This window comes from Rhipicephalus microplus, chromosome 7 (genome assembly GCF_043290135.1).
Source record: "Rhipicephalus microplus isolate Deutch F79 chromosome 7, USDA_Rmic, whole genome shotgun sequence".
In the NCBI taxonomy this organism is placed as follows: domain Eukaryota; kingdom Metazoa; phylum Arthropoda; class Arachnida; order Ixodida; family Ixodidae; genus Rhipicephalus; species Rhipicephalus microplus.
This window is the reverse complement of record NC_134706.1, coordinates 140,419,468-140,438,897: the sequence shown is the minus strand read 5'-3', so window position 1 is coordinate 140,438,897 and position 19,430 is coordinate 140,419,468. Positions and strand designations below refer to the sequence as shown.

The following is a 19,430-nucleotide window of genomic DNA, read 5'->3' as shown; positions in this document are numbered from 1 at the left end:
TTTTGTATCTTAGAATAAAATATTGAGTGTTTCAGAATATTGTGCGGGTTTGAATTATTCGCAGACACTACGTCGTGATTTGCGCCTCATGGATATAAATATATGAAGCTATACGCATATACCAGAATACTTAAAAATAAAAGCGGCCTCTGTTTCAGGCATGGCAGCTTCCTGCCCCCAATTTTCCACTATTGAGGTGACCTCCCAAGCAACGTGACCTAGGTTCTGCCGAGCACCTGGCCGGATGCGCGCTTTCATCTATTTTGCCGCCAGGATAACCGACAACTATGCACCTCACAGCAACACCGCGTGCTCGCCAATAGAGCGAGAAGTTAATCAATGCCAAGAGACCTCCACCTACGGGGGCACCTGTAGAGTAGGTGAATACAGCAGAGCACCGAGTCTGTGTGTCCCTCGAACCATTATGAAAAACCGCTAGGTACGTGGTCGGCACCTCTAGCCCGGTGCCGCCCATGGTAGAAGCATGTACTGTTTCATGTGTATTATATACAAAATTTTGAAACAATGTAGCTCGATAGCAGGTAGAAAATGAAAAGTAATATTCTACGCTGTATAACATCGTCACCCCTCTGACATGTTTCCACCGCACTTGCTGTGTGCGCCACAGCAGTACAATAGTTGCGGAGCTCGGGTGCCCATCCGAAGGTCGCTGGTTCGACACCGGCAGCGATGGTCGAATTTCGGAGGAAGTGAAATGCTAGATGACTGTGTACTGCGCAAGGTCAGTGCACGTTATAGAACACCAGACATTCGAAGTTTCCAAATACTTTCACTGCAGCGTGCTTCGTAATCACATCGTAGTTACGCCGTAAAGCACCAGATATATTATAGTACATATTATCTGCAGACATTAACCAACCTCCACACACAGGCGTCTTCAAACGGTCCTCGCGTGAAGAGAAGGGCAAATTCTGGGACTCGCACTTGCATCTGGACCGGATCATTTCTTGGTGGCATATTTTCAAGCAGTCCTATGTTTGAAAAAATTAAAAACACACAAGACACGAGTACGCTACAAGCAACATAGGCAAGCAACATAGCCAAGTAACGTAAGTGTGTAAGCCGTATGTAGGCAATAACTATTTTCTGGACAAACTATAATCTAATATAGAGCATTCAAAGGTTTCAGAAAGCTCTCGTACATCGCGAAAAGGCTTGCAATTAACTATCTGGAATGTAGGTGACAGTATAACGGAAAAAAGTCATTTATAAAGAGAACTGCCGCCGCCGACGTATACGTTACGCTATGTTCATCACCAGCCGAAGCGTTTCTCTTGAAGTGTGGCAGCTTGAGCTAGTTGGTGTGGCATGACGATAGTTATAGCGCGAGAACAAAATGACGACACAGAGACAAGAAGGACATGAAGGACACGAGCGCTATGCGAGCGCTATGTGAGCGCTATGTCCATAGCGCTCGTGTCCTTCGTGTCCTTCTCGTCTCTGTGTCGTCATTTTGTTCTCGCGCTATAACTATCGTTTCTCTTGAGCGTGCATGACCATGCCTCCAAGCTGGCGCGCGATCTCGGAGGCCATAGTGTGCCACACATTTGTGCTCTGAAACATATACTATATTATACCGTAGCTCAGTGATATCTATAGCATCGAATGCGTTATTCGAAGGTCGCCGGTTCGGATCCTGACGGGTGCATGTTATCTTTGCGTCTACTTTTCTTTCTTCAGATTTACATTACAATTGTTTCTAATAACATCCCATATACTTCTTTTGGCATCACTGTCAGTTATGTTTCATCAATATTGTGTCTAACAAACAAAACGAGCCCCTAAATTTACCCTGCCTTCATTCATTCTTAACATGGTAGAAGCTGAGCAGAATATAAATACTTGAAAATGACGGTGTGTCGCTTGAACCAACGCCCCTACAAATGTTCTTCTCTTCTTAATTTGCTTATTTTAGGAATACAAAACCACTCGCATAAATGTTGGCTGCACATTTTCAGGAATTTTTTTATCTCATGTATGGTTCTTGCATGGGCCTGCATAGGCAACAGGAACTTTCAGTTAAAAAATTCTCGTGACTCCCTAAACACTGTTATTTTGCCCTAAATAATCAACTGTGTGCTAATTAGTCGAGACAATAAAAACATAAACAAGATGGATGTATTCTAAGGGAAGTTTAGTGAGCAGTTAATCTAAAAGGGCTAAATACATTGACTAAGCACTCTCTCTAAACAAAAATGCCTGACGATCGCAGTGAGTACTCACTGCGACCGTCTACCTAATCTGGTTGCTTTTTTCATAAGCCGTCGTCGCCTTCAATACAGCACCATTCTTTGTGAATGATAGAAACTTTGCCATGGGTCTTCAACACAGCTTGACGTTTCATGTCAGCAAAGCTGTTCATATAGTTTACTTATATCTGCTCGGTTTACTTATATTTGCTCCTTGGCGTGTATTATGAGCTTCCTGCGGAGACGTGAAGGCGGGGAGAGCGGCGCCTATTCCAATAAATTAGCTATCCAGAACATGCTCGACACGGCAAAGACGTGAATGTGTCAGACTCTGGTCTTTTCTCTTCCACCATGTTTGCAAGGTGCCTGACAAGGCCATATGTCAAACGTGCTGCCCCAGTATTTGGTTAACGTCATATTTGCAGAGCCATAAGGCCGCTATGGTGGTAATAATTTTGTTTATGTTCAAATAACTTGAAAGTAACTTGCACCCACCGGAAAAAAACTTTCGATACAGTGCGTAAATACATGTGGTTTAAAAAGCAGTGCGTACTTCGCGAGTGTAGCGCGTGGTGTTTTGCAGATAGTACTTGAGTCTGCTGGGCCAGGTGTCTCTGCATGGAGGCTGATATGGCTCCGGAAGAGCTGCGCGCCTTCGCTGAAATAGAGAGGGAGAGAAGAGAAAGGCGGGTATGTTCACAAAATACGAGAAAATGTAAAAATAGGCAGAAAAGAAATTGACGAGGCGTGAACTAAGCCGCGGCTTGCAGCTGCAAAACTGGGCCATTGCGAAGACTAATCTGGTTGCTTCTAGGTAAACCTTAGCTGGGGGGCTGCTGATCGTTTTTAGGTTGCCCCAAGGTTATTGCTGGGCCTGAGCTATAGGTGATGTTAAGTCTGTTCCCTACGTTAATTCTCAACGAAAAGAAATTCTTGTTAAACAAACCGCACATAGTCTCAGAGACACCACAGATCTCCGATCTCTGGAGACAGAAGCCTGCGCTCAAACCAAGCGTGCTACCGTACATCTACGGGCGCTTATACTCGGTGACAACTTTCTATTCTAGGATGGCCAAGGCTAAAGAGGTAAGACACGCTCGTTTGATTACTCCCCAGCATTCAGTCCTCTAATGAAATATTTGTATACGATTCTGTTTAACTAAAAATTAGCCATGACTATTTCATCTTTTGGTGGTTTTATTTATTGAATAATCAGCTTTTGCATGATGGAAAAATTTGTTTGGTGGTCTCTCAGGTTTTGTGATTTTCTGGCTTCTGTCGCTCTTTTTCACTTCACCTACAAGCAAAGATGCAGTCCACCGGATGCAGCTCGTCGGCGTCACATACGGAGGAAAGTCCACCACATCTCCTGAGTCCGCTAGCTTCACAGCTGCGGCAAGCGTTGTCAAACGAAAAGCTATCCGTACACACCAGTAGCCATTGCCTTTCCCGCTGCCTAGCGTACTCTCGTTGTACGTACTCGCGGTCTTCAGCTCGTCGCCATCATTCCGCCATCATTCCGCCATCATTTCTTGGGTGAAGTGCTGCCTTCTTCGTTTTAGATGGAAGTTCTGCTTTGTGGTATTTACCCTATTTCTATGGCATATACCCGTTTGTGATTTGTCACTCGAACAGTCGCCTTCTTCATTTTTGCTGGACCAGTGTTGAGTAGCGGGACTTACCCAATTTTTGTCGCAAATACTAATTTATCATGATTACAGTTGTCTGATAAGATGCGCTTGCCAATCACGTCTAGTTTTAAACAGCTTCACTGCATAATAAGCAGACAGAGTGAGCAAAATCGCAGACTGGTGCTGAGTGGAAGCAGCAGGTGGTCATACAGTCTACTCTTCACCACACGAACATCATTAAGGCCCTCTGATAATTCATATTATGCTTAAATGATGCTTCGAAGTTCCCAAGGAATCTTTCTTGCTTTGATCGGAACTGGTGTCAAAAAGGCTGACACTGTAGCCTGTCCAGCATATCCTCAAGCGTCAGAAATTGGGGGATCCTTAAGCTTCGAGAGTTGAACACGATAGCGACGTCCTGTCCCTAGTGCATATACGCCAAACACTTGGTGCACGAAATCTTTTAGAAAGTGCTATGCACCCGCTATGTGGCCTTAAGCGAATAGACGCAGTGGGTTTAGGCAATGCGTAAAAAATTGTGGTCATATTGCCTTTCAGAGCATTTCGTGGATCTCTAACAGCAATGTCATGGAAATGTTTAGATTTTCTCTTTCCCTTACACTTTTTATTCTGATGGTGATACCAGGCTCTGTTAAAAAGGTGTATTGTTTCACACTTCGCGCCGCTTTTAAGCCATTGATTTTTTCCTACTTTGGCAATACACGCGTGCGTTGACAAAACATTTCTTGCAAAATTGTTTAGATATGTGGATGATTTTTCTTTCATTTTAATGCAATGGGTTTATGAAATCAAGGATATTCTCGTGAATAGTGTCCTCGAAGCTTTCAGACCAAGTTCTTGTAGGCTAAGGTTCACAAGTGAGATACCAGTATATGGTTGCTTACGATTCCGCTATAATTACACTAGCTTTAATCACTTTAAAATCTGCTGGGTATATTGTCCCCATAGTGCAAAAAAAAACAATCCTCAACAATATTGTTCAGCCCCCTCAAAGACCGTCAAAAATGCAATTGCCGTGAATAGCCTTCGAGTCTTGCAGCAATAAAGTTTTGCGCTAATTAGTTGTACCTGTACTCAGTACACACTAGCTAGCCCAACTCACTTCTCTAGTGTAATTCACACCAATAGCACTGCTGGCTACCAGGCCCGTAATAATAAGCTTTTTGAATATTCTCCACCAGTGTTGTACACTGGTGAGAAAGAGGGAAACGTCTTCGTTGTATGGAGAGTGTTCAGGCAACGTATATTTGCCAGTTGTTATTATGCATGATGGGGGGAGGAGGGAAAAGAAAGGTCTTAGAAGAGTTTGAGTAGAAATATATTTAAAAAATAATAAGATGCAGGCCTTCTAACAGCTGCCCCACGCGATGAATGTACAGTATAGACAACTAATTTTAGACAAAAAAAAAGAAGAAATCAATATTTATCGGCACAACACACACTATGTCGAGTAAAAGATCAGCCTGCTGACAAGACTAATAGATTCGATTTATAAGTGTGAGCAGTTCCGTGCTTTCCACTGTTTTGATGAGCACGGCGAGAGGCCCAATATTCATGTTTAAGACAAGAAAGAGGCATTCGTCGAGATTTTATAGGTTATCATGATCATGATGATTGACGATGATTTAATTTTGTGCGCGTAGGTAGTTGCATGGACCATGCATTCTTATTGTCAAATTTCTCATCTGCGGAATGAACTCAGCTATGTAATATGCAGAGCGCTATTAATATGCTCTAGTTCAGTCGTCCGTTTTGCGTCGTCCTGCTGCGTGACCGAGCCAATGATTAGCACAAGGGTGAATGAATTACAATGAACGCATGCATTCCTGAATTCCGTTCCCTACTTTACGTTCCGTGTTCTGCGGAACGCAAAGCGCAGTACACTTATAGCTGCAGTACACTCATAGCGCAGTACACTTAAAACCATGCTACTCTCATAGTGTCGAGAACAGCTGCGTGAGGGAGTATTGTAATCAACAGTTATTTTCGTTCAAAACATGATTGCACGAGAACTTGCTATTCCATATGTGCACTAATACTGCCTCGGTGATGTTGGTAGATAATCTAACTTAGTTAAGTTTTAAAGTCAATACTTTGGTGATAAAGTATTGTGAGCGTGTTTTGACACACAATGGCCAAATTTCGACATTTCACACGGCTGGTTTGTTGTTGGACATCTGCATATTTCCGTCATATCGTTCTCCCACCGTTCCTCCACAATTATGATGACGGAGAAGGAAACCTGTGTTGGGCCACTTACTACAAAAGGCACATGCATCACGAGGCATAAAACAAGTCAGTAGACCATTTAGCTCCCCTGCGGTAGCACGTCACGCGGCTATGGTGACTCAGATAGAGATAATGTCATTCACTTGTGGACGCACGACGTCAGGACCTTAGCCCTCTCTGACAACCGGCATTTAGATGACGGAATGCAATAATAAGAATGCAGCAAGCCGCTGCATCTGTACTAAACTAAACGTGCTTTCTTGAAAATGCTAGTGTGATTCTGACCACGAGAGGAATAATGTAATGCCTTCGTTTGTCTTACTATTGGGAAAAGCGGAGTCACTGTACTTCAATCGACAGCCTGTATACGCGGGCATTGAAGCAAGGAGGCAGTGACCGATGGCGTGCGTTAGTGGAGGTTTTTCTCGCAATCGTTTGTTTTCTTACCTCTTTGCCGCGAGGATTGTGTTCTGAATTTTCTTGCTCCACTGAAGCCATTGCAGTTGTTTTTAGACGTGACAACCAATGTGGCATTTACGAACTAAATCTCATAATATATGTTTTTGGCAACAAGTAAAGAAATAATCAGCCATTGCCTCCTCTCCACCGTTATCATTATTACGAGTTGGCTCGTACGCATGCACTGCTTTATCAACGACGTGAAATATGGTAAGTTTTTCTTTCGCTTTATTCAGGTTCCCTTTAAAATAAAACTAGGCACACGTATCTACAAAAGGCTTCACATCATAATAATAATTCAATAATTATTAATGAACGAATAATTAACAAGTGATTCAATAAGAAATGCTAACTGGTTCAGAGTACGCCAGTACACACCTGTATCAGGCCGATGTATGTGATGTAACCAGGCTGTGCGAAGACGGAGTCGGCGCAAGCATCAGCCCTGAAGCCACGTCCGTGCACCATAACCAAAAAACCCATGGCAGTGCTGGTCGGCAGGTACTCTTGCGGTTGCACGTCCAGTGTAAGTGTCAGGCCTGCGTCGTCGTGTTTGCTTCTCCTTGTTAAGGTAATAACGTGGCGCAAAAATGAAAACTTAGTAACAGTTAGCATGCAATACAATAGGCTGGAGGTAGGGCAGCTAATGAGCTGCAAGAAAAGACGTAAGTTGAGTAAATTGCGTTCACTCTTTAAGCAGTCTCAATGTCCAGTTTCAAATAAAAATTCGCACCTAATGAAGCCAAGGAAAGTATCAGAGACGTTATTACGCTGTTTTAAGTGTATTGTAGGCATTGTGATATAAAATCGAAGTAATTAAAGTGGACGAAAATACAAGTTGGCGTTGGCAGGAACCGAACCTGCAACCATTCGATTACGCGTCCGATGCTCTTCCCCGATGAGCTACGGTGGTATCCGTCCCCACGTCCACTTTGCAGGGTATTTCTAAGTATTGGTCAGCGACACATGCTGCCATGACAGCGAGTGTGGAGCACTTTCTCTTCGCCAGCTGGCATCACGTAATACGTAAACTATTAACTCATGGACATTTAACCGATAAGCCCTCGCATACTACCTGAATGCGTCAATTCTGCCAAAACCATTGGTCGGCGAACTCATCAAGAGGACTAACTCAAACTCAGATTGAGCCAGCCTGAGTCCGAGTGAGTGTCATTTGTAGAAATTTAAGGAAGTCCGAGTTCGAGTGAGTCCTAAGGGTGAGGTATATTTCATGAATGAGTCAGAGTGAGGTTCACATTGTTTTGCTAACCTCTTGTCCTATCTACTTAGCTTCAGCATCACTATCAGCCTTACGTCAGGTCACGTTTATACTAATTACGTCTACTCCAACGTCAACAAAGTAGCGTTCATTCACCAGCTCAATATTGTTTGAATAGATGTGCGAGTTATTCAGGGAGTGAGGTGGGTGTACTTTTTCTCCACTCTTTTTCTTAGGAAGGGCTTGGTAAAAAGATCTCGTGTAAGGCATCCCTTTCAATAAAAATATTCTTAGTGGCGCTACCACTGATAACTCGTATTTAAAAATACGAGATCAAAGCATTAAGTGAAGTCCCGATTATTCGAAATGTTGGGGCTGAAAAGTATTGACGCCTCGGATGAACAGCTAATAGCACGCTAACGAACAAATGAGCTGACTCACTCTTAGTCAGATAGAGCCATGAATATGAGTCCGGGTGAGTTCAAGTGATTAATGTTTTCGTCAGCTTGAGTCCGACTGAGCTCGAGAGAGAAAAAAAATGGCAACATATCCACGGAGTGAATGAGGGAGAATGGTGCTAAGCATCCGTCCGGCCATGCGTCCGTCTGTGTGACCGTCCGCGCGTCCATTCGCCCGTCCGTGCGTGCGTCTGTTCGTGCGTCCACATGTCTATCTGGGTGTCCGTCCCTGCGTTCGTCCATGCATCCACCCCTGCGTCCATCCATGCGTCCATGCGTTGGTGCATCCGTGAGTCTGTCCATGCATCTGTCTGTTTGTCCGTTCGTCCATCTATTAAACACTCCAAGTACCACCATCTCGCATCTTTTCATCATATATTCCGCATATGCACCGCCATCCAGCGGGCATTCTAACCACTTCGAGTTCATGGTATATACTAGTTCACTGTATCCATGGCACTATGGCCCAACGCTCGCTAAACCTTTCTAAAACCAAGAAGGTTATGCCCAGCGAGTATAACGTAGCAACCCTTTCTTGTCAGATAGTGCTCAATGTACATGCCAATGGCTGCTAATGGGGAATGAGAGACAGGAGAATTCGGCTTTTAGTTAACGCGCACGCTGCGAATTTTTTATTGTTCAACAACGCACAGAAGAAATCTCTCACCGGCACCACCTTGGTGGTCAAAATGTAAGACTTGTTACACACTACGACTACTACTAGGACTACGAGAGACGAACGGGTGCCGCTGTAAGAAGCTTCGGCCCTAAAATTTTAACAAGTCTGCGTCCGAATGAGGGTGGTTGAAGAAACACAGAGGTAAGTGTGAGTTCGAGTGATCGCTATGGGCGAGGAGTGGTTCATGAGTTAGTCTGGGTGAGCTCTAAATTTTTTGCTGACCAACGGCAGGAACGAGACTCGTAGAGTTTGCATGAGCATAAATACCACATAAAGTGAACAAAACGACCACCGCCGTAGCTCAATTGGTAAAATCACCGGGTGCGTAATCTAAAGGTCGCAGGTTATATCCTTGCTGACGGCAAGTTGTCTTTCCGCCCAATTAAGTTCATTTCCATCAGTGTCACAAATACAGTACACTTTAAACAGTACTATTAATGTATTCTATACCTCCCTTGTCCCTTGGCTTCATTATCTTCTGGGTGTCAAACAAAAAATCCAGCTGTCAGAATTGTCTCTCTTTAGTTTCAAATGAAGTACTTGAACGGTTTGCAGGCAGCTCCATCTCGCTGTTATCTCCGCGTGACAAAGTTATCTAGAGTTGGAGCTCGGTAGACAGACGTATGTCACCGCGGTCCCTAAACATTCAGAATAATTTAAATTCAGACAAGCGAAAGGCAATGCCAAAGGTGCCAGAATAGTGCATGTTTTTTTATTTAGGTGGTAAGGCTGCACTCACAGAGCTTTATTTAATGTTTTTGGGTACTTGCTGTTCTTCACTGAAACAATATCTAACAGTGGTCTTGGCGTGAATGTGCTTTTCCGAACTTTCTTTTTTTGTCTGTCCAATCACTTCCAGCAAATACGGCTTCACAATAAATATAGCTTGTGCTGGTGCTTCAAACTCCACTTTCTTAAAGGTCCCCTAAACTAATTTTGATAATTTTGCAAGGTTTCAAGTAAACGTTCAGATTTAAGTTCCTGATGCCGTCACAATCCACATTGCCAAACGCAGCAGCGCGACGAGTCGCGGGCACCCCGCAAATTTCTAGAAACAACCGCCTCTCCTCTCTGTGAATTTCAGCACTCGCCCAGTATGAGAGACGAGTTGGCGAACGCTGCGTAACAAAGAAAATGGCAAAAACAAGCGAGGTATGTTTTAATATCATCAAATACGTGTAACTACGCTATTATGGCACTATTGCAAAAAAAAATTCATGACTAAGTGTTTACTGTAGACTCGTGCACGACTGCAACACCAGCTAAATTTCGACCTACGGGTGATTTATGGGTCATTTATGTCCTCGTGAGTGCTTCATTGTATGACTTCACCTACGTGGCGATCGTCAAGCGTCCATTATGAGACGCAACGGGCATGCTTTCCTTACTTTTGGGGTGTGTGGGTAGCCTGCGTTAACACTGCAGCAGTCTTTCGCCTTTTCTTTGTTAGCTTCATCAATCGCTCTCGTTAGATATAGGCACCGAAGCGTATATTCTCATCCCGGGCCCACCCTTTGAATATGAGCCACGCCGCTCACTCGTCGATCGCCCATGCAGATATTCTGCTGTGAAACATTGACCTCATTGCACGTTCTTGAAGCTGTAAACATACTTTCGTTGTTCACTAGTTGGCGGGATATGCATGCATGTTCGCGTGTGTTTCGACGTACGCTAGGAAGTGAAAAGAACTTTATCTTTAAAGGAATACAATGCTATCCGACTTCTTCACATATTAAATGCCGCCACAGTTACGCAGCGTAAAAGTAACAGTGTCCAAGCTAAACTTGGATGAAAGCGCATACGATCTTTTTCTCCTTTAGTCTTGGCTGACCTGTTGATTCATCATTGCACATAAGACTGAACCCGCCACTAGCCACTTTAGGCTATCGGTGTGAATAATTCTAGTAGACGCGCGTTTTCGTTCATGAAATTGATGTTTTATTGACCGAATAACTGTCTGATAACGTCAAACTTATCAAGTATAACAACCATGACAATTCTACGCTATCCTCCATGACGTCTTTTGGCATCTTGGAAGCGAGCATTACTATCGGAAGGCCTTAGACAAATCGATACATATTTTGAGCAGCTTCGTGCAGTATCACAGTATTGACGGCACACAGTTCACTGTGGCAAATTGCATATAGTCATTTCTCTCACCGGCGTTCGGTGCCGAAACGGTGTGGTAGTTGAAGATGGAGGCGTTGTGTTGCTCCTGCCCATGACAGTTGAGGCAGTAACAGTTGCCGTATCGTGAGTCCAGGCGCCTACGGTACAGCCTGCATGACCAGTTGCAATGAGACATAAGCGCACCAGTGGTTTTAGTATCGTGTAAAAGACAGTACGAAAATTAAATTCAACAGAAGTCTGCCTCAGTGGAGCAGTGTTTACGGTACCCGGCTGCTGACCTGAAGGTCATGGGCTCGATCCCGGTTGTGGCAGTCACATTTCAATGGAGGCGAAGTGGCACAGGCCCATGCGCTGTGCTATGTTAGTGCACGTTAAGGAACACCAGATGATCGAAATTTCTGGAGCACTTCACTATGGCGTCTCTCATAATCATATCGTGGTATTGTGACGTAAAACCCTAGATATTATTATTATAGTAAGGTAAGCACAAAATACATATGTCGCCTAAAGCGTGCGAAGTATACGTTGTTGTGACTCAATAATAATATCTTATGTTTTACGTCCCAAGACCACGATATGGTCAGCAGCTGAGCACTCTAGCCACTGATCAACCGCGGTGGATTTCGTTATGACACAGGTCATGCGAATAACATATATATAAATGGGCGGGAAGTGGACAAATATTCTGTAAAGCTCGATTATTACACACTGCCAGGAGGGCAACGTTGCAATGCATTACGTCTAGCACTTTCGTAGCCGTCATGTCTATACCTGTCTCACGATAGGAGCGAAAAGCGTGCGCAAAGGACGAAAGACGAGGAGCTGAGACACACAGGCGCTGGCTTGAAACAATCAGCGCTCGTGTGCCGCAACCTCTTTTCTGTGCTCCTCTTGTGCGCCCTTAATTTCTATGATGTGTGACTAACATGCATAAACACTCACGTTTGTGAGCCAATAATCGCGTATCAGCCTGCGGGAATCACATGTAAAATCTGTACGTTTTCATGCACGTAAGAGACCATACGTATGAGTGTATCAGCCCCTAAATCACCTCATAAACTTATGTGCATTAAAGTGTGGACAGAACAAGCAGGATTCCATTGCTGCAAAAAGCAAAATGCTGTGCATAGTGTAAAATTTGTTTATTTGTTGATTTATTTGTCGATATATTTATTTATGTTTTTATGATGTCGGTGGCATTGTAACAAGGAAGGCTTTTGAGCTGCTGTGTATGTAAAACTGCTGTGTATGTACGTGCGTTTAGTTACAAGTGACGTGTAATGCTATGTTGAAGAAAATGCTACCAATATAACAGAGATAACATTAGGCATGCCTTTAGAGCCGTAATAAGCAACTTCCAGGAAACCCACCACTTAACAATCCACGACGTTCTCAAGATCACAACGTACCGTGGATGAAGACTAAAAACAGTTCATACTTTAGGCTAATGAACTTCAACTCGCTCGCACCAGACTAAAATAAAAAAAACACCTGGCCTTCGCGGTATATAGGTGCAGCACAGTCACAGCGAAAGCTAGAAGAGCGGCCTTTCAAAGCCTTTTCAAAACACTCCTTAGGTAACTACTGCAAGCACACTTGCTTGGTACCCACTAGGGCATTAATAAAAAACTTTTGGGTAGTAGGCCAGCATTGCCTATGCTATTTTTCGTCATTCTTCTGAGAAGCGCGGTATCCACTAAACAATTGCAAGGAATTTTGTACCAGTTGTCCATGCAGTGGCTGACGACGATGAGGAAGTAGGTATGCCCCACAGTTAGTAGGGGAACAATGACGAGCTTTTGTGATGGTTTAGAGCATTGGACGGCCCACTCGTTACGCTACACTCTAAGCCAAAACGGAGCAACAGGGGTATAGGGGTTGCTCCTTTCAGGGAGCAATTGCATTGCCACTCCCATTACTCCCCTAAAAGGAGTAACTGCAGAGGGAGGAACCGTTGCTCTACTTTCAGTTCCTCCTTCGGGGGATGAACAGTTACTCCCTCCAGTTCCTCCCTGCAGACCAACAGTAACTCCCACCAGTTGCTCCCTGCCGACCAACCATTACTCCCACCAGTTGCTCTTCTAAGAGCAACAGTTACTCTTTACCGTTCCTCTCACGTGTTCGCAGTTACTCTCTGAAAACCAACTGCACATGCTTCCAGTTACTCCTTGGGGAAATGAGTATTTATCTCGAGTATGCTTGTCACACGCTTAACACATGGCGAGAGCTCCTTGGAAGAGCACTGCTTGGGTGCTTCTAACACAAAAAGTGGACAATATTGAAAGGAAAATAAATGCTTTATTGTTCTTTTTATGAGGCGACGTGTGACCACGCGTAAAAGTAGACTTCGCCACACCACAGCCAGCGCTAAACAAACACCATAATACATCAAAGGTTTTCTGCGTCATCCGTGGAAAAACAATCTTGAATTTCTAGCATAGGGCAGTCTGTGTCATCATTGGTGAGAGAAGGGCAACTTCTCCAATTCTGAAGAACTCAAGTTTCGCAGCTGGTGTTTCCATCAGGCTAGCGCAGCAGAACGTCACCGCAGGCATATGTGAAGCATCTCATTGCTGCAAGAAAAAAAAATAGAAATGTGAGGTTAAACATGCCAGGATCAATTCATAACAATGAGTCACACACACTGCAGCAGCGCTTATATTCTAGGATGTCTACTGCAAAGCGAAATGTGAAAAAAAAGGAAGGTTCGGTCAAACGTTACTTGGCAAGCCATATAAATGCTGATGTGGTAGACGCTCTTCACATGATGTCTCAGACAGCAATATTCTGGAAGAAAATGTGCAGCACCTCAACAAGGCACATTTGTAGCAGTTAAAGATACCCTTAGGTTCAGTTAACTTGTTTCCTATACACAGCTGAGTGACATTTCTATGAGCCCATTCACCAATGGGCATTCTAAATGAGGTCATGTGTGTGGCAAATAACACGTACTGTCCGCTCATGTTAAAATACTTATTTAGCTCGTGCACATAGTTGCTCTCGATTCTACTGTTCTATCATACGCTGCTGCGTCTTGAATTGTGCAATACCTGTAGGCACAAGCCAAGCATGCAAAGCCTGCTTGAAAGCAACCATTTGCAGAGGCTACATGATAATCTTCAGTATATTTCTTTGTACCTGACGCAAACGGCTGGACAAAACTATAGACAAATAAATGTAGACCGTGCTACCTTCAAAAAATGCTTTAAATTTAGAAAACTAGGGTGCATTTGTTCACTCGGTTGACGAGTCACAGCCGCGAGATATGTAAACGAAGCAATATATCTTAAGGCATGCACAGATATTCTGATTCTTTGTTTGACAGTGTCACAGATAGCTTGCCAATACATATATATTTGAGAGCAACAAGATGTGAAGCTTTTATTAGTTCAACGTCTTGTTGGTTCACAGCCAAACAGGTTACTGCTTGTTAGACAAATTGGAATAAGCACACCATGGTTTCCAAAAAAAAAAGCATTATTAGAAGTTAGCTCCCGGTGTGAATGTCTGCCTATTTATTTTGTACTGCCTTCTACATGTGCCACAAAGACATTTGTTGAGGATGTGCTACCAGTCAAGCCAAGATCGCATACTTGGTCAATGTGATGGAAATACAAACATTAGAAACACTGTCACCTCTAGTAAGAGCATAACACTTCAGTATCTTGGACTAGCAAAGAGGTGCACAAGAAAGTTGAGCCCACTCTTGCGGAACTTTGAACGCGAATATTTCAGAGTGGGGGAGGTCAACATGCTGTGGCACTTTTAAACCCACGAAACATCTGCAGAAAACAGGGTAAAGGCAAGTCAAGAAACGCTGTTATGAAGGCCTGCGCATGGACAGCTTTGTGAATCTAGGCCCAAGTGTTATGCTTTGTGCAAGCCAAAATCCATGTAAATAGGGAAAGCACACTTTTAGGAGTACCAGCGTAAACAAATCTTGGCAGTTGGCTTTTTAGTACAAACAGCAATCCCTGCAATGAAACATAAACATTTTATCTTAAAGGTAACAGTGTGAGCACACACACGGGCCAGCGGAGCCATGTCGAATTGTCAGTGCCAGTGTAACCATGTGGCATAATGAACTATTCTCTGGCCAACACATGCACAGTTTGCCCCTAAAAAGCGATGCTTTCATATACGTAGTACAAAAAGTCTGCACTTACCAAAATTCACTTGCTTTCTGTACTTTAGCATCGTTAGGAGCATCTTTATCTGCAGTATAACCAAATTTGTGTCATATCCCTGAAAAAAAAAAGTAAAAGACATGCATCAAATATTGTTTCATTTGGTAGCAGTGAAGTCAGGTTAAGAACAGCCAAGTGGGAATCAGCCTAATTATGTGCATGCGGCAAATCACAAACGGCGTTATTGAGGTTGTCGAAATTTTCGTCGATTGGTATTAACGTCGATATGTGACTTCAACGGCATGCCAAGTTTTCACAGCGCATAAAGATTTCATGATACAGAATAATGACAGCGCTAACGAGAACATACAGCATTTATGATTGTCTTTTACAATATTCAGTTTTGCTAAGGTTTTGCATCACTAAAGAAATCTGAAAGATTTGGGTCATTCCTCCTCCAATTGTTCTGTCAATATGTAAACTGCTGGCTTGATGGTGCGCTTATAAAATAGTACGTTCAGCGCAGAGGTGAAGCAAGTGACGCAGTGATGTAGGCAGATTTTTTTTTTTTTTTTAGGCGTGCGGGGAGGGGGGGGGGGGGGGTCCGCTTATCTGAATAGGCCGGGCAAGCGAATATGGTCGTCAATTTGGGCTCCCTACGCCCGGCCTAAAAAAATTCTGTGCGCAACCGCCTGGCTATGCCAGTGAAGTGATGCGACAATGATTTGTTCACTTACTGATTTACATACACTTTACATCTCTAAAAAATGCGGCCCAAGGCCCCAACACTCAGCCGTTAACATTACATGAAGTCAGTGGTAGAAAAGTGCCAGTTTGAATGCAGCTACAACCCCGCCCCAATGTTTTTTCAAGTGAGGTAGTGTTGCGGAAATGAACTTTTAACTGCAAAAGTACACTGGCACTGCAGAGGTGACAGGGGAAGCAAGAGGGTATGCAGGCGGTAATAGAGGTAATTTAGTCCGATACGGCTAGCAATGGATACGGTGAATAAGAGCAAATCATTTCTCTTTCAATAGCGCAACCACTCAACAATGTATTGTAAGAGCATTAAATGTTGCTGGAAATGCCACTCACCTGCACGCTGATGCATGCTCAGTCCTTTGTCCGACGAGCGAACAGGCTTGCAGATAGCTGAAGACGTGTTTACGATGTGTTTGTTCCCCCCAGCAGCAAAATCCACAACTAGTTCGCGCTCCATAAAGATAAATATACACTAACCTTCATCACGAATAAGTAGAAACGCAAATCTGCGACACACACACACGATCAAAACATAGCTCACAAGCTGGCACGTCCATGTGCTCGCCAACCACAGACCATATGAAAATAAGTAAGTAGTGCGAACGCGAACCTAGTTGCGCCGAAAAAAAAAAAAACGTCGAGCAGTGGCAGCACAGGCGTCAGCGCAATAATTTCAGTGTGTTCTCCTAATACAATTATAAAAAAAAACTGAGGTACACTAAAACTCATAAACAAATATAAAAAGTTGAGTGTAATTTTATTTAGTGCTAGTCAACATAAACACTGAATAAAAATTACTTTGTAACTTACATCGTTTGCTACACTAGCGCCACACTTGTCGTGCGGGCGCAGATGGCGCAGATTTGTCATTCTGCCCTCAAACTACACGGTGAAGCGTGCTACTAAGTGTATGGCTGATGAAAAGCGCGTCTGGGTCCGCTTTTTTTTTTTCCTTCACCGATATATCTGGGCGGGGGGGGGGGGGGGGGGGCTCCTTATGCACGTGTTTCGGTGCTTGATCGACTTTGACGCCCTTACTTCGCGTACGAACGGCGTGTCTAGGCTTTTTTTATCGTTGTTTTGCACGTGTTTCGGCGTTCGGTCCGCTTTGACGTGCCAACTCTCCATTATGCTGCTGCGTGTGCTAGGTATTTGCCGTACTGTATTCTCAGGCCTTCTGTGTTCAGCCAGCGCTGCTATCTTATTATCTACGGATGCTAAAATAAATCACTGTTTTGGTTTGGTGAAGTTTGGCACACAGAACAAACAATAATCTGGCCCATGAATATCAATGTGGGCGGCATGCATATTTGTGTGCGGTGTCCTGCCGGGGAGTAACCGTTGCGTGACGAGAGCATTTACAGCGGTTCCTCCTTCCGTTGCTCCCTTACGAACTTAAGATGAATACAGTTGCTCCCCCATTCTCGAACAAGTCGGCCATCTTGTTCCGCTTGGTCTTTTCGGAGAGTAACAGTCGGTCTGAAGGAGTAAAAACAGCCGTTGCTCCCATTTTGGCCATTTTTGGCTTAGAGTGTATTCGCATTGCGCGACGACTGGTTGTTCTTTCGCTGTTGTAAAACGCTTTATAACTTGTATTAACGCAATTGCTTTCCCGACATCAAGTCTACGTAAGGCAAGCTTGACAACAAATCACAAGCACCGGTGTAGCTCAGGGTGTATGGGAAACATAGAAACTGAATACTAACATAATTTACGCATGAAGGGTTTGTTGATAACACAAAGAAGTATATCATGAATTATTTCAAAGCGCAGAAAGGAGTGTGACGGAAAGATGGGAATTATTTGAGCAAAGAATAAAAATGATGGCAATAGAGTGTGGTTGCCACATGCAGTATTAAGCTTGAAAACAGGAACGCGAGCTACGAGCAGAGCTAAATGATTTGGTGAAAATTGAAGCAGAAAACCCGGGCTTATTTACACATCAACTGCAGGTTGTCAAAAACGAAACTGAATGTCTTGAAGAGGATAAATATAACGGCGCAATTATACGCGCAAGAGCTGAGAGATACCTCGTGGGTGAAGCCCCGACAAAGCGAGCCTTGTCAGATAAAACGGCATACGCTCGAGCTCACGACATACCAGAGATAGAATTGAATGATAAAATATTGAGAGAACATAAAGATGCCACGAAAGTTTAGCTACTATCAAGACTTGTTTGCTTATCGCGAGCCAAAGAAGCCGGGTTTCGTAGTTGAATTCTTCATAGAAATGCTGAGGACACAAATTAATTGGACAAGTCTATTAGTATAGGAAAAATTCAGAAAGCTATCGATGATCTTGGCATGGGCAAATCGCCCGGTCTAGATGCCATTAATTCCGCCTTTTACAAGGCGTTCAAGGAGGATATGGCCACCACATTGCATGAGGTTTTTTCAGAGTCTTTAGGTCGAGGAACTCTGCCTCTATCATTTAATCGTGTGCACACTGTGCTGACTTCTAGAGGAAAAGAGCGACATGTTTTACGCAAAGTGACAGAATACAGGTCAATCACGCAAACAAACGTAGAATATAAGGTGTTCATGAAAGTTCTGGCTTGCCCCGCCACGGTGGTCTAGTGGCTAAGGTACTCGGCTGCTGACCCGCAGGTGGCGGGATCAAATCCCGGCTGTGATGGCTGCATTTTCGATGGAGGCGCGAATGTTGTAGGCCCGTGTACTCAGATTGGGGTGCACGTTAAAGAACCCCAGGTGATCAAAATTTCCGGAGTCCTCCACAACGGCGTCTCTCATATTCAGATGGTGGTTTTGGGACGTTAAACCCGACAAATCAATCAATCAATCGAAAGTTCTGGCTAGGAGGTTGCAAGGAGTTATATACAAGTTGGTCGGGCCGCATCAGACTTGCGGCATCAAGCGTAGGAGCTTATTCATGAATATTCATGTCGCCAGGAGAATTTCGGAGTATTGTGACGCTGCACTACTGAAAGTAGCCATGTTACAAATTGATCTAACCAAGGCTTTCGACATGGTTCCTCACAATATACTCTTCACGCTAGCTGACTACGTTGGTCTTGGTGCGATCATATATAAAGGTATTATATTGGCATACGAAAGTTCAACCACAAATTTAATTGTAAATGGCGAACAGGTACTTTCCTCGTTGCGCCAGGGGTGTCCTTTAAGGCCTTTGCTTTTTGCTCTATTTTTAGAGCTACTGTGTCGGAAAGTGATTCACCACGCAGGGATTATTTGTTTCAGGTTGCAGTCATGTGAAGTGCGTGTTTTGGCACACGCCGACGATACTGCCCTTTTTGCTGTTGATAGAGAGAGTGTCACTGCGTTATTAAGAATCACTGAAAGGTTTTGTGACACGAGCGGAAGCTTATTGAATGACGAAAAAAGCATTGGTTTATGTCATGGTATTTGGGACCTCACGCCCAGTTCCTTTGGAAATGTTCAGTGTCCTAGGACACCTAGTCGTTACCTGGGTGTAACCATTGGACAGGTATCAAGACGATGAAGCGTTGTGGCAATAGAGGGCGGAA

At 43.8% G+C, this 19,430-nt stretch overlaps 1 protein-coding gene and 1 long non-coding RNA gene across 2 annotated transcripts; both read right to left on the bottom strand.

The window, feature by feature from the left end:
• Positions 1–718: 718 nt before the first annotated feature.
• LOC119179039 (degenerin mec-10) lies at positions 719–11,325 on the bottom strand. Its single transcript, XM_075870135.1, has 6 exons — positions 11,315–11,325; positions 11,067–11,185; positions 6,929–7,089; positions 2,764–2,868; positions 891–992; positions 719–733 (listed from the first exon to the last, which is right to left on the bottom strand). The coding sequence occupies exons 1-6, from the start codon at positions 11,323–11,325 to the stop codon at positions 719–721; spliced, it is 513 nt and encodes a 170-aa protein (XP_075726250.1).
• Positions 11,326–13,314: 1,989 nt separating this feature from the next.
• Positions 13,315–16,529, bottom strand: LOC142767655 (uncharacterized). The gene is made up of 2 exons (XR_012885076.1): positions 16,259–16,529; positions 13,315–15,281 (listed from the first exon to the last, which is right to left on the bottom strand). It is a non-coding gene; the product is annotated as an uncharacterized LOC142767655 (long non-coding RNA).
• Positions 16,530–19,430: the final 2,901 nt, after the last annotated feature.

Bases quoted from the DNA above. Each gene is read 5' to 3' on its own strand.
- LOC119179039 (XM_075870135.1), bottom strand. The intron at 7,090-11,066 runs GTGAGAGAAATG...ACGACGACGCAG, and splicing joins CGTTTCGGCACCGAACGCCG to GCCTGACACTTACACTGGAC. The intron at 993-2,763 runs GTACGCACTGCT...TTTCAAACATAG, and splicing joins CCACGCGCTACACTCGCGAA to GACTGCTTGAAAATATGCCA.